The 26,707-nt window shown below is 37.1% G+C and overlaps 1 protein-coding gene across 1 annotated transcript; it reads left to right on the top strand.

Annotated features, from left to right (window-relative positions):
• Positions 1–9,726: 9,726 nt before the first annotated feature.
• top3b (DNA topoisomerase III beta) lies at positions 9,727–25,983 on the top strand. The gene is made up of 17 exons (XM_058375707.1): positions 9,727–10,002; positions 15,616–15,747; positions 15,988–16,094; positions 16,475–16,549; positions 16,663–16,859; positions 17,318–17,474; positions 17,614–17,727; positions 17,814–17,904; positions 18,154–18,308; positions 18,514–18,619; positions 18,745–18,891; positions 19,563–19,736; positions 20,530–20,658; positions 21,514–21,663; positions 22,203–22,303; positions 23,903–24,104; positions 25,422–25,983. The coding sequence occupies exons 1-17, from the start codon at positions 9,933–9,935 to the stop codon at positions 25,898–25,900; spliced, it is 2,586 nt and encodes an 861-aa protein (XP_058231690.1). The 5' UTR covers positions 9,727–9,932; the 3' UTR covers positions 25,901–25,983.
• The last annotated feature ends 724 nt before the right edge of the window (positions 25,984–26,707 follow it).

Raw genomic sequence — 26,707 nt, 5'->3', positions numbered from 1 at the left:
TCCATTATTTTCACGTCTTCACTTGAATTTTCGAAACTTCGATCAGGATTATGATCAACATTATTAACATATAAAGGTTATGTATTATATATATATATATATATATATATATATATATATATATATATATATATATATATATATATATATATATATATATATACATATATATATAAATGAATAATGAAATTTATTTTCATGTTTTCACACATCTTATTATAATGTAGCTGCAAACATTCATTCATTCATATGAAATCAAACGAAATCCTACTTCATTTAAATTCTGAGGAGATTTTCACTGAGTTTCCCCAAAGTACCACAAAGTGAATGTAATCTTTACTGGGAAAGAGAGAGAGAGAGAGAGCGAGAGAGAGAGAGAGAGAGAGCGAGAGTATATTGAGTGTAATGCTTGCTCGACCATTTAACCATGATTTATGTGCTGCGATGGTTAATTATTGAACAAAAGGGTTTTATTCTCAGTGTCTTTGAAAAGTGTATAAAGTGTATGAGCAAAGAGCTCTTAAAGAGTCTACAACCTTTGTTCAAAGCTTGTAATCCTCAAAAAAGTAGCATATTTTAACACACAGATCATTATTTATAGAAGTAAAGAATAAAGTTTAATGCTCTGTTTCAGATAGATTGCTGTTCTAAGTGAAGGTGAAAACATATGTGCAGGTTTGTGCATGGGTATGCATGTGCTGACTTTTGCATATTTGTGTGTGTGTGTGTATGTGTGTGTGTGTGTGTGCCCTCAAGTCTCTTCACAAGGAGCTGTAAGGTGCTCTGGCCTTCAGGCAGAGACAGAGGCTCCTTCACATTCTTCCACTCTTCTGTGAAATGCAGGGTCAAATGGAGTGCAGGATGTCACTAAAGAGAAAAAAAAAGAGAAAGATCAGAAAAACAGCCACCCAGTGAGAGGGACAGAGAGAGAGAGAGAGAGGTGGGGGAAGAGAAGATGGAAGGCTCAAACTAGTTCATCTTGTTCCTCTGTGTCAATATGGTTGTCATGTATCAGTCTGTCTTCTCTCTCTCTTTCGCTTTCTCTCTCTCTCTCTGTACCATGTTTCCTGTCTGTTCTCGTTATGTCTTTAGTCACTTTTTTTCCTTCTGAAGCTTTATACGTATATGTTTTTTGATCTCACCTTTGGGAAGGAAAACACAGAAAACACAACCAGGTGTATTTCAGACAATGGATTGACATTTGTTGTACAGTGTAGTCAAGCAGAGACATAGAGAAGTCACATAGCCTTTATATGTTAATAATAATGTTGATCATAATCCTGATCGAAGTTTCTGAGCATATGCGGCTTTGAATGTTTTTCACACGTGAAGACGTGAAAAATTGGATGATTTTTCTGGAAGAAATCGTTAATGTGATTTTTTTAAAAATTATTATTATGATTATTTAGTTTAATAGTTTTCTTCTAAAACATGTTTTATTCTGATGGTTTTCAAGCAGGAAAGGAGGAAATGAAAGGAACTAAAAGATTAAGAGAAGAAAAGAGGGAAGAAAATGAGAGGAGAAAGTGATTATAGATAAAAAGAGAATTAAGGACAAACGAGTGAATTAACTTAAATTTCTTAAAAACATGTATGCATAGCAAGTGAAAGGGAAATGGATAGATTCATAAAGATGAAGTTCTAAAGAACAAATAATTTCACTTCCTTTAACAAGCAACCACCAGTTCTTCAGGTCAGTCATGCACATTTTAAGAGAAAAGAAAAGAAGAGAAGAGAAGAGAAGAGAAGAGAAGAGAAGAGAAAAGAAAAGAAAAGAAAAGAAAAGAAAAGAAAAGAAAAGAAAAGAAAAGAAGAATGAGAAGAGACAGAACAGAACAGTACGATAAGAAGAGAAGAGAAGAGAAGAGAAGAGAAGAGAAGAGAAGAGAAGAGAAGAGAAGAGAAGAGAAGAGAAGAGAAAAAAGAGGGAAGAAGGGAATAAGGAGAAAATACAAGAAAATATACAAAAAGAGTAGATCAGAGGAGAGATGAAGAGAATCAAGGTTTGTGTGTGTGTGTGTGTGTGTGTGTGAGTGTGTTAGAGAGAGAGAGAGACAGAGAGAGAGAGAAAGAGGGAGATAGAGAGAGAGAGAGAGAGAGAGAGAGAGAGAAAGAGAGAGAGAGAATTTTTCTCTCTTTTGCTGTCTTTTCTCTTCTGTTCCTCAGATACAGTTCCACCATCAATCCCTGACTGCCTTTTAACATCACCTCCGTACAGAAAAGGCAGAGATGTATAAGTCTTCCTCTTCATCTCTCTCCTCCTGCTCTTCCTCTCCATCTGTCCTTTCAGGAGGAACGGAACACGTCTGTGATTACACTTCTCTCGTGCTGTGGTGTGGGATGTGTCGTGGATGGGTGTAGAATACTGATGAACTGTAGGCTATAGATCAGCCAGTTACACCAACCATGACTCATCACATTACCCTAGTACCACCACTCTATCATTCTCTCTCTCTCTCTCTCTCTCTCTCTCTCTCACACACACACACACACACACACACACATATACATGGATCAATATAGATGCAGCAATGGGAATTTAATTGTTCACTGAGTTGGAGCAGATAGGATACCCTTGATGAAGCCACACACACACACACACACACACACACACACACAATTCTTAGGTAAATTCATTTGATAATCTGATAAATGGTTTCCAAAAAATAACAAGCAAGCATTTTCGGGTTTATTTTATTTATTTATTTATTTATTTATTTATTTATTTATTTATTTATTTATTTATTATTTTTTACAATTTTCCTTTATATCATTGTTTTGAAAGCACAAAAAAACTTATGTTGAAAAATCTTTATTTTTTGTTGTTGTTGCTTTTTAGTTATTAGTTTTTAGTTTTATATAAACGGATCGTTACATTTATATCCCTATTCTTAATTTCATTAGTTTTAAATGTAAATAAATAAATAAATAAATAAATAATCTTGTGTTCTGTTGATTGGATTGTAGCTTTTGTGAATTTTGACAAATTAAAACAAAGTTTTTGAGGCTTTTTTTGTTGTTGTTTTTGGTATTTCTGCTCTTTTCTCAGGGAAATCTGCAAAAGAAATATTGTCTATAGTGGTATATATACGTGTATTAGAGAAACAAAAATATAGAAGAAGCTCAAAATATCTTCTATAACATTTCAGGACCTTATTTTTGCAATCATACGGGACAAGAATAAGGTCAGCATTACAATTACTGAACTCTACAAGCAAATGTTTGGGGGAAAAGAAGAGAAAATATAGTTAACTTTGATAAAATGCTACATGAGGAAAAGTAGAAATCTTTTATTTACTTGAATTACTTGTTAAACCTAACCGAACTTGTGTGTCAAAAACTTTAAAAATACTGAATTATTTAAGTTATATAATTCGGATCATCAGTTTCTAGAGACATTTTAGGAGTTCATGAGCTTAGAAACATTCATTTCCTAAATTGAAATGGCACAGTAGCACAAATCTCTTAGATCAAGAGACTCTTGTGATCTGCTGTGAACCTCGAGCTGTGTTCCACTAAACCACGTAACATGGAATTTCCAACTTCTAACTAGGAAAATATAGAAAAAAACGCCTCCTCAACTCGAAAACATGAGATTGGTTTCCTCAGCCTTGAGTTCAGCAAGTGACATCAAATCAACAAGACTGTTCCCAGCATCAACAATAAAGAAGCACTTATTACTTTTACTGTATATATATATATTGTACTATTTAATTTAGACCAATTAACACACAGACTTTATTATCTATTCATTTATTAAACCTGTATCACTGGATATATACAGCTCACCGTTTTGAGAAAAAAGATACACATCACATCACTTGCTTGTTGTTAACTTAAGGTGAACATGGAGGCATCCATATTTATCATTTAAGTCCTTGTTTATATCAAATATATGTTATGGATGGATAACGGTTGGATTTATGCTAGTTTTCTCAGCCAATTAAAAGCTGTGATCCTCTGTGATCGATCTGCTTCAATTTGAAAGTGACTTATATTCAGATATTTTAGTCAATCTTATTTTGTCCTACTGTAGAGTAATGAGAAACAACTGACAGCAAGTTAGCAAATAAGAGAATATATATTTACTGTGGAATGGAAACATTGAAAATATTTTAATACAATATAGAACTTTACTTATGTCCTTGTAATTAGTAATGAGTTAGATATATATCGTTACTGTCCACTTAGTAACAGTAAGAGATCACGTGACTTCAGGGATGTGACATCAAATTACAAACACAATAATACACAATAACAATGTTCCTATAATAATAATAATAATAATAATAATAATAATAATAATAATAATAATAATAATAATAATAAAAAGAAGAAGAAGATGAAGAAAACATAGACTATTACTTCTTTCTCTCTTTCTTTCTTTCTTTCTTTCTTCCTTTCTTTATTTATTTATTTATTAGCATGTTTCAGGAAAATTTCAGTACGTTTTGGACACATGTACATGATGAAGAGCTCTAATGAAATTTGAACGTAAAATGGAAATACGTTTAAATTGTAAATAACTCAAAAATAAAATAAAATAACAAAAAAGAATAACCTAAAGAATTTGTGAATAAGATTTGTACAAGACACAACTGCACCAAGTCAGCTTACATTAATAGTAAAGGACATTTTATTCAGTTTTAGTGTTTAAATACGTTACAGTGCAGGATATTGTGCTGTTTTGTGGTCGTGTATTTATTGTATGTTTACAAAAAGGGCAAGCCGAGCCTTAAAAAACTGCTTAGATAATAAAAAACAAATAATCTGCATTAATTTAGTAAATGAAGAGAGAGAGAGAGAGAGAGAGAGAGAGAGAGAGAGAATGTTGAGTCAGTGAGTATAAAAATCTGTACATTTTAATTGGGAATTTTCGATTGTAAAGTCACACTGTCTGATAATAATAATAATGAAAATAATAAAAGCAACTTTTGGAAATATCAAAATTGCTAAAAGGTGATCTGTGATTATCCAATTTCAATTCAATTTATTTGTATAGAGCTTTTCACAATGGGCATTGTCTCAAAGCAGCTTTACAGAAGAATAGAAACATAGGAAAAATATATATAAAGATAATTAAGGTTAGTTAAGGTACTATTTTATCCCTAACATTTATCCCTAATGAGATGCCTGAGGTGATGGTGGTGAGGAAAAACTCCCTGAGATGATATGAGGAAGAAACCTTGAGAGGAACCATGCTCAGAAGGGAACCTCATCCTCATTTGGGTGACACTGGACAGTAAATAATGTAAATGTCGATAATGTCCTTTCTACAAAAGCGACCAAGAGCTCTTGAGGAACTAATAGGTCAGTGTAAATTTCAGTTCACAGCTTGGAAACAAAATCTGGCGAAGTTTTTTACTGGACAACAATCTAAGCAGATTATATATCAGATATTTTGTATAACAGTGTAGAAAAAATATATATATGTAACTGTGTAAACTGTGATGTGACTATAAATTGTATTGATTATTTATAAGAATAAAACACTGTGAAAAAATGATGAAGTAATGAAAGAAATGTAGAGAGATAAAGTGTTAAAAGGCTCCAAACAGAAAACACTACAGAGCCTCAAAACAATTCCTTTATTTGTTTGTTTCCTGAATAAACTTTTAATTGATGGATCTTTAATCATTTCTTGAACCCACAGAGAGCAAAAATAAATGTTATAATAATGTGCAAGTGGCTTTGTGGTGGAAAAAAAATTATTATTCAGTTTTTATGTCACAATAAAAATGGCTGAAAGGTTCTTCAGAGAATTACAATTTTTCTATTATTTTTTTTTATCTAATTCAAGCCATTGATTTAACAAAGATTCAGAGGCACTTTATTGCTAAAAGTCATTTTTTCTTTAAATGATGCATCTGTGACACACAGAGGATGAAATTATCAGAAATTTGGGACACATCTCATAACCAGAGAACTTATTTGGGACTAAAAGGTCATATTGTCACCCTGTACTCTGTACTCTAAAATAAAAATAAGGTGCCAGAAATATTGTTTAGAGCAATCATATAATAATAAAAAGACAGTCATGGCACTCTATGAATAACGGTGATCATGGTGTCAGTGACAAAAAATAATTAATAAGGATTCAGCAAAAGGTATTTAAATTAAGCAAAATGTCACTTTTGGGTTACTGATACACACCAACCAGGCATAACTTTATGACCACCTGCCTAATATTGTGTTGGTCTCCCTTTTGCTGCCAAAACGGCCCTGACCCTTCATGCACTGTGTATTCTGACACCTTTCTATCAGAACCAGCATTAACTTCTTCAGCAATTTGAGCAACAGTAGCTCATCTGTTGGCCGTCCATGACCCTGTCACCGGTTCACCACTGTTCCTTCCTTGGACCACTTTTGACAGATACTGACCACTGCAGACCGGGAACACCCTACAAGAGCTGCAGTTTTGGAGATGCTCTGTTCCAGTGGTCTAGCCATCACAATCTGGCCCTTCGTCAAACTCGTTCAAATCCTTACACTTGTCCATTTTTCCTGCTTCTAACACATCAACTTTGAGGACAAAATGTTCGCTTGCTGCCTAATATATCCCACCCACTAACAGGTGCCATGATGAGGAGATCATCAGTCTTATTCACTTCACCTCTCAGTGCTCATAATGTTATGCCTGATCGGTGTAAATAACAGTCTTATTTAAACAGTGTGATTTATAAGGATAGTTTTGTTTCATATTCTGGGTCTTCTCTTTTCTTGGCTCCTAGAAGAATGCTTGTTAATTGACCATTAAAATCTCAGATATAATACTTTGTCTATGTTAGTTTTGCAAACAATATGTTTCTTCTCAATAGATAGATAGATAGATAGATAGATAGATAGATAGATAGATAGATAGATAGTTTCCTCTCAATAAATAAATAAATAAATAAATAAACAAGCCAGTGTCATATTAGTTATTTCAGTGTATACCGCAAGCTCGTTGTATTTCTCAGCTCTCTATTTCCCCTTTATTTATTTTCAAACTGTTGAGACGTCAGGTTTTGGGGCCGCGGTGGTGATTAATTTGTTGTCATTTTCTGCCACCTGGCGGTCATGCGGTGTAACTACATTTTTATTCATTAAGCAGGAATACAGTGGAGACAGAATCTAATCAAAACAATTAAATTTTATATAACAAAAAGCTTATCCCTTATACAAGCCCTGAAAGAGTTTTAGACACAATGATCAGAAATAAGTCTTTTAATTTCATTATTTTTCCCCCTCCAATTCAGGGCAGATTTCAGTTATAGGAAATACACCTTAACAAAATGCACCATACCAGATAATACGTGTTTTGAAAATAATTTTTAAACAAAATAGTTTAAAAATAACCCAATTAATAAATTTGTGGTCTTTGTTTTTGTATCCAAACAGGATACCATTTTCAGGATCTTCTTTTTTATCGCAGCACAGAACGATTGTATTCATTTAATTCAGTATTCAAATATGATCAAATATGTCCCAATGTGCCCACATTTTATTATTTGGTCATTGGTTGTGAAATTCTTACACACAAAGCAGCCTCCAAATCATTTACCATTAAAAATGTTGATCTAAAAACATAAACAAAAATACCAGCGCTTTTTCTTGTTTCACTGAAAAAGCAGTAAAATCTTCAACATACGTACCAACTTTTATCCAACATCACCTGAAAGATTTTTAAATCACTGTTCATAAATAAAAAAAAGACGTCATTAATATTTAGCTTTTTTTTTTCTAGTTTTCGACAAGACAAGAATATTTATTCAGATGTTGATTTTAGGAAAGTCTCTTAAAAGCGAGATTGACCTGAATTTGTTAATCCCGTAGTAAGATTATGAAGATGCAGCTAATAAATGCCGCTAGAGGGCGCTGTTTCACAACAGCTGAAACTGCAGATCATTAAAACCGCCGCTTTCTGGTGAGACTGAAACGGTTTACTCCGGAAATATGACGTGTCCAGACACCTGAACACACACACACGCTCTCTCTCTCTCTCTCTCTCTCTCTCTCTCTCTCTCACTGTATTTCCTTCTTTGTGCTTTGTGGATATGTCTCTCTCTTTCTCTCTGTTTTTTTCTCTGTCTCTCTCTCTACCCCTCTCTTTCTCCCCTGTTTCTTTCTTTTCTCTCTCTCTCTCTCTCTCTCTCTCTCTGAGTCAAGTTCTGAGTATCAAGTTAATGCCTGAAAGCTGTAATTCAGAAGTCAGTACTTTTTCCTTGGTGATAAAGTCAGTAGTGTTGCTGCCTCACAGGTTCCTTGCGTTCATACTGTCATTGTAGATGTTCACATGTTCATCCAGTGTTTGCATGGGTTACCTCTGGGTTCTGGGTTAGATAGATAGATAGATAGATAGATAGATAGATAGATAGATAGATAGATAGATAGATAGATAGATAGATAGATAGATAGATAGATAGATAGATAGATAGATAGATAGATAGATAGATAGATAGATAGATAGATAGATAGATAGATACTTCATCCCAATGGGACCTTTACAGGTTCCAACAGTATCTACAAGCACAGGTAATAAGGTAAAAAATAAAATAAGATAGGAATATAACAAAAAATACGAAATACCTGAATTTAAGGGTACAAAATATAACAAAAAATATATAACAAAGAACCTATAATAAAATAAATATTACAAAAAATACTAAATACACAGTTTAAATATATATATATATATATATATATATATATATATATATATATATATATATATATATATATATATATACAGAGTTTAAAAAAAATTATATAACAAAAAATAATGAAGATTAATAAATGAAAAACAATACTCTGTTCATAAAAAAAACAAAAAAAAAAAAACAACAAGCCAAGGTCAAGCTCTGCTATGAAACATCCAATTTCTATTCTTCAGTCTGATGATCATGAGTCGAACTAATGAACATTCATCCTCAAGGTCACGTTCATTCAGAGGTCAACAGCTTCCGCTGTATGCCGCCTTTTACAATGGACATTGTCTCAAAGCAGCTTTACAAAAGAAGAGAAACAGAGAAAGGAGAGAAAGAAAAAATAATAAAATAAATAAAAAATAAATTCCATTCATTCATTCATTTTTTATACCTGCTTTATTCCTAATTAGGGTCACAGGGATCTGCTGGAGCCTATCCCAGCACACATTGGGCAAAAGGCAGGGGTACACCCTGGACAGGTCGTCAGTCCATCACAGGGCCACACATATAGACAGACAACCACACACACTCACACTCACTCCTATGGGCAATTTAGAATTACCAATCAACCTAATGTACATGGGAGGAAACTGGAGTACCCGGAGTAAACCCACGCAGGCATGGTGAGAACATGCAAACTCCACTCAGAACGGCCCCCTGCCTGTTCGAACCCAGGACGTTCTTGCTGTGAGGCAACAGTGCTAACCACTAAGCCCCATAAGAATAAATTATTAAATTGAATTATTAAACTATTTTATCCCTAATGAGCAAGCCTGTGGTGACGATGGTGAGATGATATGAGGAAGGAACCAGACTCAGAAGGGAACCTCATCCTCATTTGGGTATTACAGAATGATGTCTGAAAACGTCCCAAAATGAAGCACCAAAGTAGCTCAATCATCACGTGTAGACATATATTCAGCTATGATTGTCAAAGATTTTCAATTAAAACTTTTACTGTCCTTCAGTGCAGAAATGTTCCATGCGTTACAAAGGACATTGCATCAAGTAGTTTAGAGTACTTTTATTTTGTAGAAATGTGACCCGGATGTTGAAAAGCGTGCGTTCGTGCGGTTAAAAATACCGCTCTGTTTTCAATGTAATTTCTACTAAAAAGGGCACAAGATATAAATCCTGTGGATAAATCTAATGTTTATTTATTTATTTCCGAAGCGGAGTTAATCGAGTTTGAATGTATTGGTGTGAGAAATTAAGCTCTTAGTGCAGAGACTAACTAGTGCAGGGATGAAGACAGTGCTGATGGTGGCTGAAAAGCCCTCTTTGGCTCAATCCATAGCCAAAATCCTCTCTAAAGGTGAGTGAGAATATCTTAAAAAGGCTGATAAATGGACATATTTACTCATTAATTTAGTGTTTACATTTTTATCCATAATATACGATTTAAGTGAGTATTAACAGTTCTGTACATGGCTGGTTGGTGTAAATGGGCTGTTAGGAACTATCTCAAGAAGTAGTTCCTGGGGCTGATTTCTTCCTGGCCCAGTCTGTGGATTCATCCAGATCAGAACTGCTGAATATCTACAAGGAAAAATTAGTTCAAACATGCTGAAAAAATCACCTGAACAAACTGATAGACCTCTTTCACTGAAGTGTAATGATCATATCAACAACATAGAGAAGGAATACGTTGAGAAAAGAAAAGCCGAATACAAAATGATCTATAAACTATACACTGATCAGGCATAACATTATGACCACCTGACTAATATTGTATTGGTCCCCCCCTCCTTTTGCTGCCGAAACAGACCATGCACTGTGTATTCTGACACCTTTCTATCAGAATTAACGTCTTCAGCAGTTTAGGCAACAGTAGCTTGTCTGTTGGATCAGATCACACGGGTCAGTCTTCTCTCCCCACGTGCATCTATGAGTCTTGGACGCCCATGACCCTGTCACCGGTTCCCCACTGTGCCTTCCTTGGACCACTTTTGATAGATACTGACCACTGCAGACCGGGAACACCCCACAAGAGCTGCAGTTTTGGAGATGCTCTGATCCAGTGGTCTAGCCATCACAATTTGGCCCTTCGTCAAACTCGCTCAAATCCTTACAATTGTCCATTTTTCCTGCTTCTAACACATCAACTTTGAGGACAAAATGTTCACTTGCTGCCTAATATATCCCACCCACTAACAGGTGCCATGATGAGATCATCAGTCTTATTCAGTTCACCTCTCAGTGCTCATAATGTTATGGCCGATCGGTGTATGGCGCAAAGTCTGCCTACACGTGACTGTCAAGCCCTATATGTGCTTGTGTACACGTTTTTCCCAATCCATAGGCATTAATATGGAGTTGGAACTTTACTGCTGTAACAGCCTCCATGTTGTTAGGATTCAGCCACATGCGCATTACTGAGGTCAGGTGATAAGGCTTTAGGTTCCAGGTTTCATCACGGAAGTGTTCAGTGGAGTTGAGTCAAAGTCAGAGCTCTGTACAGGACACTCCAGTTCCTCCACTCCAACCTTCTCAAACCATGTCTTCATGCTGGAACAGATTTGGACAAGTTCCTATACGGCAACTTTAGAAAGCTGTCTAGATTTATCATTCTCATCGGAAGCGCATGTTAGACTTTGCTCACAAACCTGTAGGTCAGGTTGTAGAGCTGGCTGGTGGGTGAGAAGTAGTTAAGACTAAAATTAGAAATGGGAGAAAATGGGATATTTAGGAAATGCTGGCTTTATAATGTTGCCCTTTTGCACTATAACATATGAAATATGACATTGGGGAGTTTTTTGCAGTCCATACATGCAAAGAAATCAACCATAGATGTCCATAAAATAAATTATGTGTAATAATGTAAAATGATAGGGAAAAAAGTATTGAACATATGAAAAAAGGGAGGTGCAAAAAGGATATATTATTATTATTATTATTTATTTATTCATTTATTTCATTTATTTAGGTTTTAATTTTTTTATTTTTTTAAATAAATTTGCTAGTAGTAGAACACTGATTTTTTTATTTTAAATTAGGAATAATAAACATAAGATATAATCCACCTTAATATCACATTATTCGAACGTTTTTTGTGCAGTTTACTAGAATTGTTTTACTTTTCAGCCTTTTAAAAAGGTTTTATTAACATAAAAAAAATACCCCAAACCCTTTTTTGGGTTTTGTAGGAACATCTCACTCTCACATGCATGTCCATGCATACTCCATATAGAAAAAAATATATATAGACAAAGTTCATTTTATTTTTAATGCTTTATTATCCATGAACTTTGACAAGCTTTCAGGATATCACTTACACTACATGAGTATTATGGCTGTTTTCTGATAAGTAGGACCACATCTGTCTTTCTGACACGACGGAGTTGATTTCTGATAATAAAATAAATAGCCTAAGCAGGTGGTGATTAGTTCCGTCGCGCCGAGGCACATATACATGCAATGTTCACCGACTCGAACTCAATGGAGTGGTGCAGGCATCCCGGGTTTCTCCTCAGCACTGGGATTTTGATGGCGATCGGGATGCTCTCCACGCTGACGCTGCTGTCCACGCCGTTACAGGAGTGTCTCGCCAGGCACACGGCTTCGTGGATGACCTGAGGCACGCGGTCCATATCGATCCTCTCGCTGCAGATAAGAGGAAAGACTCCATTATTCTGGAAGTTTCCTGAAGGTTGCATGGGCATGTGATGAGCGGAATGATGTCGCGTTTAACAGACACAGAGAGGTGCATTAAAAAATAGAGAGTTTTAAGAAGAGACTCGTGGCAAAATCATGAAAATATGACGACAAGATTTTTTACAAAATTCACACAACAGATCCAGCATCGATTGCAGTCCTCATGCTGTACTCACACGTAGGTCCATGCTGCCAGGCTGCGCTCGTTCAGGTGTCTGGGCAGGTCAGTAACCTGAGTGTAGTAATCTGAGAGACTCGGGATGCAGGCGGGAGAGATTGCTTCGTCCACTGAGCAACCCACAGCAGGACTGCACAGACTCGGAGCCAACATCAGTACGGTCAGAGAGAGGAGAATCAGGAGCTGAGAGACAGAGAGAGAGAGAGACATGGAGGGATATAGAGAGAGGCGCAGAGGGAGAGAGAGACAGAAAGGGAGAGAGACAGAGAGAGAAACCAAGAAAGGAAGAAATAAAGAGGGAGAGATACAGGGAGGGAGTGGAGGGTGAAAGAGGGAGAGGCACAGAGAGAGAGAGAAAGAGAGAGCGAGACAGACAGACAGAAAGGGAGAGAGAGAGACAGACATGGAGGGATGGAGAGAGGTGCAGAGGGAGGGAGAGAGTGGAGGGGAAAAGTGAGAGAGAGACAGAAAGGGAGAGAGACATAGACAGAGAGAGAAATGGAGAAAGGAAGAAATAAAGAGGGAGAGATACAGGGAGGGAGTGGAGGGTGAAAGAGGGAGAGGCACAGAGAGAGAGAGAGAAAGAGAGAGTGAGACAGACAGACATGGAGGGATGGAGAGAGGTGCAGAGTGAGGTAGAGAGTGGAGGGGAAAAGTGAGAGAGAGACAGAAAGGGAGAGAGACATAGACAGAGAGAGAAACCGAGAAAGGAAGAAATAAAGAGGGAGAGATACAGGGGGGGGGGAGTGGAGGGTGAAAGAGTGAGAGGCACAGAGAGAGAGAGAAAGAGAGAGCGAGACAGACAGACAGAAAGGGAGAGAGAGAGAGAGACAGACATGGACATGGAAGGATGGAGAGAGGTGGCGAAGGAGGGAGAGAGTGGAGGGGAAAAGTGAGAGAGAGACAGAAAGGGAGCGAGACAGACAGAGAGAGAGAAAGAGAAAGGAAGAAATAAAGAGGGAGGGAGAGAGACACACAGGGGATTATATATAGGGATCATTATAATAATAATAATGATAATAATAATAATAATGATGATAATAATAATATAATGAATTGTGTAGCATGTTCCCTTTCATGCAAAATTTACTTGACTAACCTTAAAGTTGCCTGCTGTACAATCTTCCAACATTTTTGTAGAACAATTAATAGAATATTTCCTTATTTGTGCAAAATATAGCAATATTCTTGACAAAATGAAGGCAGTATATTGATGTATGATTTATATTATTATGATAGAGTCCGCACTGATAATGATAGCCACAGATATCAGAATACCAAATTAGGTTAATGTGATTTTTATAGCTCTAGATTTTTCAAAAATAAAAAACTTCTTTAAGAAAAAAAAGGTTTTTATTATTTATGAAATATTAAGAGATTAAAATGCAATATTTAAGATGAGGTATATTATAGCACCAGTATATAATCACACAATTATTTTAGCATGATAATATATATTCAAAATAATAATAATAATAAAAATCCAAAAAGAGTTCAGGAAGGAAGGTGTGGCCTGCTCTTATTTAAAAAAATCATTTAAGAAATTATATCCCATAAAATTGTATCCTATTATATCATTTATACAATTTTTTTCTATTGCATATTGAGCTGTGTGATGATTTTCTATCTGTATTTAACAAACACGGCAACAAACCCATTTTAAAATGTTGTAAACTCAGTCCTAGCTTTCCTGATGTACAGAGAAGCATCAAAAAGTCCTGAAGTCCATCCTAAATCTTTAAACGTCCATTCTAGAGTTAATACTGAGACGCTTACCTGTTGCATGATGTTCTGTAGAGGAGATGTGGGAAAGATGCTCTTCAGTCTCTTAAATGCCTGGCTTGAGTGCTGAGGTATGGTCAGTCTGCTAACCGGGAGCTGCAGGTCCAATCTGGTGCCGTTTCCTTCCTATTTATGTCGTCTGCTCTGAATAGGGTCCACCTGAGGTAACTCAGAGGTTTTTTTTAATTAAAAAAAGGTAGGAGGAGCAGGGATGATGGTCACGTCATTTCATTTTTCCTCATTATGCAAATGAGAAGCTTGGCCTTGAGTGAGACGTAACAACAGGACCAGTAAACACCAGTCAGCGTCATTCACCGCTTTCAGATTAAGACTGATGGAGTGAGTGATGGGGGAAGGGGAGGGTGGAGGCTAGATATTGTATGAATGGCGATAGAGACTGTGGAGGGGTGATATGTTCTTTCCTCCACTCCTTCTTTGCTCTTTCATTCATTCACGCATTCATTGACTCTGGATCGCTCTGCCTCCGCATCAGTAGAAGCATGTCCGGCCGTACGTCTGGTCAATAACAAATTTCTTTTCACAAATATACTGATGCAAAGTTTTTAAGCCCAGAGTGTCTACTTTCATATGAGTCATTAACCACCACTGTGGAGTGAGACATGACAGAGACATCCAGTGATGAATATGGACAAATTCTATTAATCTGTAGGATTTAATACCGCCCTTCTTCAACTCTTCTGGGAAGGCTTTCCACAAGGTTTAGGAGTGTGTTTATGGGAATTTTTGACCATTCTTCTAGAAGCACATTTGTGAGGTCAGGCACTGATGTTTGATGAGAAGGTCTGGCTCTATCAGGTTGAGGTCAGGATTTAGGTCAGGAATGAAAACCTATTCCATGAAGCTCTTTACGCACTGATCTTAATCTGAAGGCCACAGGAAGATTGGTGTGCTCCTCAGCATGTGCTGACCCCGCCCTGTGATTTTACGTGGCCTACCACTTTGCTGTTGTTCTCAATTGCTTCCACTTTGCTATAATACCACTAACAGTTGACCGTGGAATATTTAGTAGTGATGAAATTTCACGAATGGACTTATTACACACGTGTCAATCTATCACAGTACCACATTTGAATTCTCTGAGCCCCTGAGAGCGACCCATTCTTTCACAAATGTTTGTAGAAGCAGTTTCTGCATGCCTAGGTGCTGGATTTTATACACCTATGGCCATGGAAGTGATTGGAGCACCTGAATTCAATGATTTGTTGGGGTGTCCCAAACCCTTTGGCAATATAGTGTTGTTTGTATTGTATTGTTGTGTAATCACTGTGTTTTAACTCTCTGTGTGATTAACAGGCAGCTGTTCTAGCCGTAAAGGTCTGAACGGAGCATGCTCGGTACACGAGTACACGGGATTCTTCATGAGCCAAAATGTCCGCTTTAAGATGACATCAGTTTGCGGTCATGTCATGAGTCTGGATTTCACAGGCAAGCCTTCTTATAATAATAATAATAATAATAATAATAATAATAATAAATAGCTTTTTCAGCCCAATTCTTGAAATAATTTTATCATAAGTTTGTAAAGTTTTTTTAGCACAACCTAGATCAATTAATTAGACTCAAGGCCCTCTATGATTGTTTAGGAATATCTAAAATGATATTAAATATAGTTTTGTCCTTTTTTTGTCATATATTGACACTCTTCGTGTACGTTATCTGTAATAGGGAAATACAATAACTGGGATAAAGTGGATCCTGCTGAGCTTTTCAGTAAAGCACCGACTGAGAAGAAAGAAGCCAACCCTAAACTTAGCATGGTCAAATTTCTACAGGTAAATACTTCTTTTCTTCACATATAAAACATAAAACCAGACTCAGAAGTTTTTAGCTATAATATGGACACAAAACTAGTGTTTGGTGAATTTATTTTTAAAATTTTATAACCAAAGTGTGTTGGTTTTTTATTAATTAATTTATTAATTTGTTTTATATTAATTTAAAATTAAATTTATTCTTTAATTTAAATTATTATTTTTTAAATAAATTTTTTTAATTAAATTAAAGTAAAATAATAAATAAAATAAATTAAATTATTATTTTTATATTTTTTTAGACTAATGTATTGCTGGCAGTTTGTAAACAAACCAATACATTGTGATATATCTGTTTCTTTTAATGTTAATGTTCTTTTAATTCCTTTAATCGTTTCTAGGTTGAAGCTAAAGGTTGCGACTATGTTGTCTTGTGGCTGGATTGTGATAAAGAAGGAGAGAACATCTGTTTTGAGGTATGTCTCAGTCCAGTATAATTAATGAGAATCTCAATGATTGTGTATCAAACGAGTTACAAGTTCACATTATCATTTTTATAATTATGATTTCTATTTTTTTTGTGATTTAGGTCTTGGATGCCATCCGGCCAGTGATGAATAAGCCTTACGGTAACGAGTGCACTGTGTACCGAGCCAAGTTCAGCTCCATCACGGACACAGACATCTGTAATGCCATGAACCGGCTGGGAGAACCCAATAAGAACGAGGCTCTGTCTGTGGACGCTCGCCAGGAACTGGACCTTCGGATCGGCTGTGCTTTCACACGGTACACAGGCGTACACTGACTTTAAGTTTTGTTGTTAGTCAGTAATATGATTCAAATACATATATGTATATATATACTGTGTGTATATATATATATATATATATATATATATATATATATATATATATATATATATATATATATATATGTATATGTATATGTATGTATATGTATGTATGTATGTGTATATATATATATATATATATATATGTATGTATATATATATAATGTATATAAGCGGTAGCATTTATCGTTAAGGTCTAAGCCAATAGAAACCAATTGGGTGGGCTCTTTGATCAGTAAGCTGGTTATTTCTTACTGTTGCTTGGTGTTTATCTGAAAAATAAAGCCATCATTTCCACTGACATACATTAAGGGAAAATTCTTATTCATTTCTGCTTGTTAGCGGATTTATTTTCATTCGATCCTCATTAATCCACTCTCATTCCTTTATTCAGGTTCCAAACCAAATATTTTCAGGGAAAATACGGGAATCTGGACTCCTCTCTGATCTCCTTCGGCCCATGCCAGACACCGACGCTGGGCTTCTGTGTGGAGCGTCATGATAAGATCCAGTCCTTCAAACCTGAGATGTACTGGGTCATCCAGGCCAAGGTCAGTGTCCAGATGTCCAAATCATAGTTGACAGTAACAAGGACACACAGTGTCAGTGATGCAGCGATGGACATTTCCATTCAGCCATGTGATTTTCTCATTAATCATGATTTATTTTGTTTGTTTGTTTGTAATGCAGGTGTTTAAAGGCAAGGAGAGTCCGATCACTCTGGATTGGGATCGCGTTCGGGTGTTTGACCGAGAAATCGGACAGATGTTTGTCAACATGGCAAAAACGGCAAGAGAAGCTGTGGTGTGTCCATTGTCACTTAACTTCCTTTAAATGCCAGTGTAATAACTGAGTATCCTGTACATTAAGACAAGCATCTCGTTTCCCAGGTCGAGTCGGTCAGTAAGAAAGAGAAAGCCAAGCAGAGACCTCTGGCCTTGAACACAGTGGAGATGTTAAGAGTGGCTAGTTCTGCTTTGGGTAAGGAGAATAAGTGTTGCATGTCTTGCCTCAGGCTCAGCGCTTTCTCTTTTTCGTGGCCTAAAAATATTACGTTTATGATGCATGAATTCAAGAACTCTTAACAAATCCACCCTAAGCAGCTCTAGCTGTGATTTGTTTTTTACATTATTTACAAAGTGACCTAGGAGCATAATGTTTATACTGTATATTTGCAGCTTTACTACAGTTTCAGGCATGTTTCTGTGTTTTTATGTTGTTTGTGTATAGGGATGGGTCCTCAGCATGCCATGCAGGTAGCCGAGCGCTTGTACACACAGGGCTACATCAGCTACCCTCGCACTGAGACCACCCACTACCCTGAAAACTTTGACCTCAAGGGGACGCTAAGGCAGCAGGCCAACAACTCTTACTGGTCCGAGACGGTGAGACTTATCAGGGACATCCTAAAAATGTGGCAAAAAAATTCTCTTACACTGACAAAGGATAAAACCACTAAAATACTCCAACAACAGTTATAATTGCTGTCTACTGTCAAAAGAATGACACCATATACTGTATATAAAGTGTAAAGAGTTTCACATTGAAGTGCAGTGTTGTTCAGTTTTGTCAATGTTTGTGTAAAAACAGGTGAGAGCTCTTATTGATGAGGGCATTAACCGACCCAGGAAAGGTGCGGATGCAGGAGATCATCCTCCCATCACTCCGATGAGAGCTGCTACTGAGAGCGAGCTGGGTACCAATCCACACCTACATTATACATACAAGCATGTTATGGCAAATAAATCAGATTTACTTGTGTACAGACTGTATTGTGTATCACACGCCTGTTAAATTCTCTATTCTCTTTGTGCACTGCAGGTAGTGATGGGTGGCGTTTGTACGAGTACATCACACGTCACTTCATAGCCACAGTCAGTCATGACTGCAAGTACCTGCAGACCACTATCGCTTTCCAAATCGGCACTGAGGGATTCTCCTGTATCGGCAAAACTCTTCTTTCTGCAGGTGTGTGTATGGCCATTTCTGACATTACCATTTCACAGTAGGATAATGTTTGCTTGTTTACTTTTAAAAAAGGTTGAACACTGAATTTTACCAGCAACTAATTAACTTTAACTCTATAATGATTTGTAATTTTTAACAAAAATCCTACGCAATATTCACGAATCAGGCATAACATTATGAGCAGTGATTGGTGAAGTGAATAAGACTGATGATCACCTCATCATGACACCTGTTAGTGGGTGGGATATATTAGGCAGCAAGTGAACATTTTGTCCACAAAGTTGATGTGTTAGAAGAAAAATGGGCAAGCGTAAGGATTTTGATGGCTAGATGACTGGATCAGAGCATCTTCAAAACTGCAGCTCTTGTGGGGTGTTCTCTGCAGTGGTCAGGATCTATCAAAAGTAGCCCATGGAGTCCCCACCTCACAACTTACAGGACTTAAAGGATCTGCTGCTAACATCTTGGTGCCAGATACCACAGCACACCTTCAGGTATCTAGTGGAGTCCATGCCTTAACAGGTCAGGGGTGTTTCAGCAGCAAAAGGGGGACCTACACAATATTAGGCAGGTGGTCATAATGTTATGCCTGATTGGTTTCTAAGTTCTCAAAGTTTTCAAAGTTCTACACAGTGTAGTTTTAAATCTCTCTCTCTCTCTCTCTCCTCCAGGTTTTACAGAGGTGATGCCATGGCAGGGTATTCCTCTTGAGGAGGCTTTACCATCCTGTGAGAAAGGAGACACGTTTACAGTTGATGAGATTAAACTGTTGGAGAAGCAGACGAGCCCACCCGACTACCTGACCGAGGCTGAGCTCATCACTCTCATGGAGAAACACGGCATCGGTGAGAGACCAGGAGGAGAGACCTCCTTCTGTAATTATAAACACTGTCCTCTGATCACCCCAGCTCTCTTACTTTTGGTCTCAAAGATGGTCTTCCTTTTAAGCTTTCACCAAAAAAAATCTATTCACACAGCTGTTTGATTGAAATGACATTTAAAGCTACATTAATAGGAACACCTTTACACCTGCTCATCTATTCAGTTATCTAATCAGCAAAAAGCAACAACAGTCACATCCAGTGAGTGGGATTTATGGGTTTTTTTTCCCCTCACCATTCTATATAAACTCTACAGAGAAGAGGTCAACAGTTTCTGAACCATGCCAAGTTAGATCATTTCATTTTTCTGACCTGTATTGACACATTTTCATGCATTGTGCTGTGGCTACACGATTAGTTGATTGGATTATTTAGTGAATGAGTAGTTGAACATAGCAGGTTCCTAATAAACTGGCCAGTGAGAGTATGGCACACTTTGCAGTGGTAGATCTTTACTGATCCCAAATGAAATTATTTTGCCAGAGACTGCTTCAGAATACACAAGAGAAATACAAATAAATGAAATATGGGATATATACAACGTACAAGAAGGTGCCTGAGAAGATGATATTGTATATGGCATGATATTAATGTATATATTGAGATATAATATTATAGATTATAAGATGTAGATTATAATAATGTAGATTGAGAATGCACGTAGTAATGCAGTGAATATAGCTAGTCCTGAATCATTTGGATTGGTATACTGACTTCTGTCTTTGTTGTTGTTCTTTATCTTTTATTTCTTCCTCAGGTACTGATGCTAGTATTCCCGTTCACATCAATAACATCTGTCAGAGGAATTATGTCACCGTGGAGAACGGACGCAAACTCAAACCCACCAATCTGGGAATCGTCCTGGTTCACGGCTACTACAAGATAGGTGAGCGAGGGATGAGACGTTGGTATGACGATGTTCCCTGGACCTGTAGCTGTTATTTTGTGTATACATGTGTTTATATTTCTGTGTTGTGTTGTATATGGGTCAAAGATGGAAAATATAGGAAAAATAACTTAAAGAAATAATACACAGAAACCATCAACACCATCATTTGATTTGGCTGAGTTATCAAATATTATTTTATAAATATATACAGTACATCTATATGATTTGTTTCATAATATATATAATATTCATAATATGTAAATAGGTCTTATACATCATTAAAAGAAAAATGTCAGGAGAAATAAGGGCTTTTGTTTTATGACAATTACAAATACAATTTACAATTTAAACATTAAATACATCGCAAAAAAATCCCATGAAAATATCTTGATTATGGGCAAATGTATCTAATATAATCTAATAATTATATAATAATAATGTATATATAATACAATATAATAATAATAACAATAATAATGTATATTTAATACAATATAATATTGTTATTAATAATAATAATAATAATAATAATGTATATATAATACAATATAATATTATTATTGTTATTGTTATTAATTAAATATTATTATTCATCCTTTTTTCAGGCCATTTTACACATTTTTATTTAATTTATTTTTAATTAATGCTTAAAACTTGCATAAAAATGTCTAGAAATATATTTGTTTAATATTAATACAGGAAATTTGAACGCATTCAAAATATTTTCATTTAATAAGATGCAAGTATTTGCATTTTGATTAAGAAAACTTAAACTGTAATGAATTCTGGGAGATTCTGTGAAATCCAGAGGTTTTTGCTCACTGTGTGTGTGTGTGTGTGTGTGTTTTTTAGATGCGGAGTTGGTATTGCCCACTATCCGTAGTGCAGTGGAGAAGCAACTGAATCTGATTGCTCTGGGCAAAGCGAACTTCCACCAGGTCCTGCAGCACACACTGGACATCTTTAAGAGGAAGTTCCACTACTTTGTCGATTCCATCGCAGGTAAGTGACTTAAACTGGATTTTTGGACACTGCTGTTCCAAAACCTCCTTTATGTAAAAGCTCCACTGATAACTATGACTTGAGGACTGAGAACATCAGAGCCACCCTCACCCAGAAGGCTTGATTAATAGAATAGAATAAAATAGAATAACTTTATTAATCCCTGAATGGAAAATTAAGTTGTTGTGTGAGAATGTGTACATTAAAAAGTTGGAGGTAGTCATATGTGCAAGAATAGACAGATTTGCTAGATGGACTGATGTGGAAGATCAGGAAAGTGGTAAAAGAATATGCAACAAATGTAATAATAAACTACTGACATAATAAATAAGGCTACTGAAAGGACAAGAGAGTTATTAGGGCGTGTCCAATAACAGTCACTCAGTCCAGTTTAGTTATCACAGATCTGACCTGAGCAGAGTTATAAAGTATGGCTAATATCAACACTGCAGCTAATATATAGAGATGTGTGTGTGTATATAGACATGTCATGTCATCTCAAATATTCATTCGCTATTAATCCTTTCTGTGTTGCGCAGGTATGGACGAGTTGATGGAGGTGTCCTTCTCGCCCATCGCTGCTACAGGGAAGCCGTTCTCACGATGTGGGAAGTGCCACCGCTTCATGAAGTATATTCAGGTCTGTACAGAGCCTCTAATGTCTTATTTTAAAGATGTCTGGATTCAGAAACCTTATTCTTCCTTATTATTATTATTATTAGCTTCTTCACATTGTGGCAGGTGTAGAAGTCCGAGAAGTATATTATTCCAGTTCAAGACACATCATATGACAGCATAGATACCTAACTTTCTAACATTTTAAAGATTACGGGCAAAATTTTAACCTCAAATCAACTCCAATGAGAGTTTGTAATTGTTCTAGAAAAACACCGATCAGGCATAACATTATGAACAGTGAGAGGTGAAATGAATAAGACTGATGATCACCTCATCATGGCACCTGTTAGTGGGTGGGATATATTAGACAGCAAGTGAACATTTTGTCCTCAAAGTTGATGTGTTAGAAGCAGAAATAATGGACAAGAGTAAGGATTTGAGCGAGATTGACCAAGGGCCAAATTGTGATGGCTAGACAACTGGATCAGAGCATCTCCAAAACTGCAGCTCTTGTGGGTGGTGTTCCCGGTCTGCAGTGGTCAGTATCTATCAAAAGTATCCTTTAAGTTCTGTTAGTATCCTTTGCAACTTACAGGACTTAAAGGACCTGCTGCTAACATCTTGGTGCCAGATACCACAGCACACCTTAAGGGATCTAGTGGAGTCCATGCCTCAATGGGTCAGGGCTGTTTCAGCAGCAAAAGATGGACCAACACAATATTAGGGAGGTGGTCATAATGTTATGCCTGATCAGTGTATGAACATGCTGTATACGCATATATACACTATGTTTTTTTTTTATCACATGACTCATGTCCAGTTTTCGATCAGAATGACGTTACACAGCTTTATGCTTCCATTGATGAGACTCCGAATGACCTTCAGCAGTGGAAATGAATGATTCATGCATGTGGCCAACTCTTTAAAGTTTCCAACTACAATCCTACTCTGAAACGAATACACACACACACTACAGCTCTATTTTTATTTTTAAACTCATGATTTAATCATAAATGCCCCTCAGGCTTCTCTTTACATGTATTAAAAAATATGTTTAATGACTCAATTTGCCTCGTAAGTGCCACGCTGACCAAGTGACGTTAAACTCGGACATGGACGTTAGACATAATCACAGAACATTGACCTCAGTGGGAACTTTTTAAAAATTAATGACCTTATTAATTCAGTTATTTAGTTTTACTTCCTGTCAAGGCATGTGGAAATGATGAGCATTTACATATAAAGTATTAAAGTGATGGTAATATTTTTAAATAAATAAATATTTTTAAATACTTTTGAATAACCAACATAAAGTAGGAAAGTATTATTTTTTAATATTACTAGTGCAATAAATAATGCGGTAGACTCCGTATTACTTGTAATCTTTAAATTTTCTGTATGTAGGCAGTATATAGAAGGATTTTTTTATTTTATTTCACACATTTTAATACAGATGTGCCGACTCATATATTACTCTCGTATGTGACTCTGGTTGTTGTCCTGAGCAATTTTGCTAATTAACTAAAGGAAAGAATTAGCTCATTTTTGGTTTTCAGGGTTCGAGCTAGCGAAAGTTATCCTGAATTCTGAGTGTTTAGCGTGTGCTGTGTGTTTGTCCCAGGCTAAGCCGAGCCGTCTGCACTGTTCACACTGTGATGAGACGTACAGTCTGCCCCAGAACGGAGCCATCAAACTCTATAAGGAGCTCAGGTGTCCTCTGGATGAGTTCGAGCTGGTGCTGTGGACATCGGGCTCCCGCGGGAAGAGCTACCCTCTGTGTCCCTACTGCTTCAGCAACCCTCCCTTCAGAGACATGAAGAAAGGTAATGAAAAGTTATGAATTCAAAATATATACACTGCGAGCGTCTTGAAACATGAAGCTAACTCAGGGGATGTACCTGTAAAGTAGTCAGTGATTTAATATGTGTTGATTTAGAGCTATTACAGTGTAATGCAAAGTGCTGTTCACTGTTGTGCAAACGGTTCACTTTGATCCAAGAAAAAAGTGTTAGCTTTAAAGAGTAGAAGGCTATATGCTTTAATGGGACTGACAGACACAGACGCCACGTTTCTTTTAATGAGACTGACAGGGAAATAAGCCACGCCTCCTCTACTGTGTCTGAGGCCATACCAAAAAGGCCGCACCTCCTTCAATTTGACTGACGGACACTAACATTACGCCTCCTTCACTGGAACTGACAAACACTGAAGCAACAGCTTCTTCACTTGAACTTACAGACAGAAAGGCCATGCCTCCTTTACCGGGAATATCAGACACAGAGGCCACGCCTTACCACGTCCCTACTGGGACTATCAGACAGTGAGGCCATGCCTCGTTTGCTGGGACTATCAGACAGAGTGAATGCGCCTCCTTTACAGGGACTATCAGACAGAGAGGCCACGTCTCCTTTCCTGGGACTATCAGACAGAGAGGCCACGTCTCCTTTCCTGGGACTATCAGACAGAGAGGCCACGCCTCCTTTACTGGGACTATCAGACAGAGAGGCCACGTCTCCTTTCCTGGGACTATCAGACAGCGAGGTCACGCCTCCTTTACTGGGACTATCAGACAGGGAGGCCAAGCCTCCTTTACTGGAAATATCAGACAGAGAGGCCACACCTTCTTTACTGGGACAGTCACACAGAGAGGCCACACCTCGTTTACTGGGACTATCAAACAGAGAGGCCACGCCTTGTTTACTGGGACTATTAGACAGAGAGGACACGCTAATTTACTGGGACTATCAAACTGAGAGGCCACGCCTCCTTTACTGGGACTATCAGACAGAGAGGCTGCATCTCTTTTACTGGAACTTTCAGACAGAGAGGCCACACCTCCTTTACTGGGACTATCAGGCAGAGAGGCCACGCCTCCTTTACTGGGACTATCAGACAGAGAGGCCACGCCTCCTTTACTGGGACTATCAGACAGAGAAGCCACGCCTCCTTCACTGGGATTATCAGACAGAGAGGCCACGCCTCCTTCACTGGGACCGACAGAGACAGAGGCCTTGGATAAGGATAAATTTATAGATATTACTTTATTACTTGTTACAGGTGATATTAACAAGAAACGCCAACATATTCTGTCTCCCTTTTACCTGTGTATCACCTTCTCTCTCTCTCTCTCTCTCCTGCAGGTATGGGCTGTAACGAGTGCACCCACCCTTCCTGTCCACACTCTCTCAACTCCCTCGGCATTGGTCAGTGTGTGGAGTGTGAGACAGGCGTGCTCGTTTTTGACCCCAACTCCGGCCCTAAATGGCGCATGGCCTGCAACAAGTGCAGTGTAGTGGTGCATTTCTTCGAGCAGGCCCATAAGGTGCAGGTTTCTCAGGAGAGCTGCGATTCTTGCGACGCTTCTCTGGTCATGGTAGACTTCCATAAAGCACGCTTGCCTCTAGCAGACGGAGAGACGCAACACACCGGCTGTGTTTTTTGCGATCCGGTTTTCCAGGATTTGGTGGAGCTTAAGCATGCAGCCATGCGCCATCCGATGCACAGAGGAGGTGGGGCCAGGAGGGGAAGGGGGAGGGGCAGAGGGAGGAGACCTGGAGGACGGGGCAATCCTAAAAAACCGAAAGACAAAATGGCTGCCCTGGCTGCGTACTTTGTATGAAAATGCATGTATAGAGTATTACAGGCAAATGTGGAAGGTGCTCTGAGAATGTTGACTGTAAAATAAGTCAATAAAATTTTACACAACACAAGGCTCTTTTCAGTATTTTCAGAAAATATAAAGATGAGGTAAATCAGCTACAAATTACTTAAGAGCAGAACTGTAAACTGGCGTAAACGTCTATAGTACTCTAGACTGCCAAAAATAAAAAACAAAAAAAAAAATTTAAGTCAAAATATTTTATTGTGCCAGTCCACTGAATTCCTTAGAGATTTTTATTTATTTATTTATTGGTTGGTTTTTAACCTAGTAAGATTTTTAAAATCTGCATTACATATTTTGACCTGAATGTTGAAAACAAATTGGATGTAGGAAAAGTGATTTATTTTCAATTAATTTATTTATTTATTCATCTATCATGGACAATCTAATAATACTGATATTTTGACAAAAAAATCGAAATTTGTACATCATCTGATCATCTAGTTAAAAAGAGAAAATCTGAAAAATCACTTCTTTTAAAAATACATTTTTCAATATATTCCTTCAGTCTTGCCGTAATTTAAGGTTTTTTTTATGCTACTGAACTCTGAATGAGTCTAATTTCTGTAACTAGTTGGTTAGTTGTGCTTTTACAAAGCTAATATGAGTTCACAAACCCACCAGTTTAAGCTAGAGTTGCATAAGTATGTTCGTTATTGGTGTGTCCTGATCTTTTTTTACCAGTATGATCCATAACATTGTGATTCAACCAGCTAGAGGTTAACTTTTTTACCGAAAGTGAACAGCTGGTGGCAGTAAGGGCCT

Source organism: Hemibagrus wyckioides, linkage group LG22, assembly GCF_019097595.1.
Source record: "Hemibagrus wyckioides isolate EC202008001 linkage group LG22, SWU_Hwy_1.0, whole genome shotgun sequence".
NCBI classification, from domain to species: domain Eukaryota; kingdom Metazoa; phylum Chordata; class Actinopteri; order Siluriformes; family Bagridae; genus Hemibagrus; species Hemibagrus wyckioides.
Note: the sequence above shows the minus strand (reverse complement) of the source record. Positions and strands in the feature narration are given on the sequence as shown.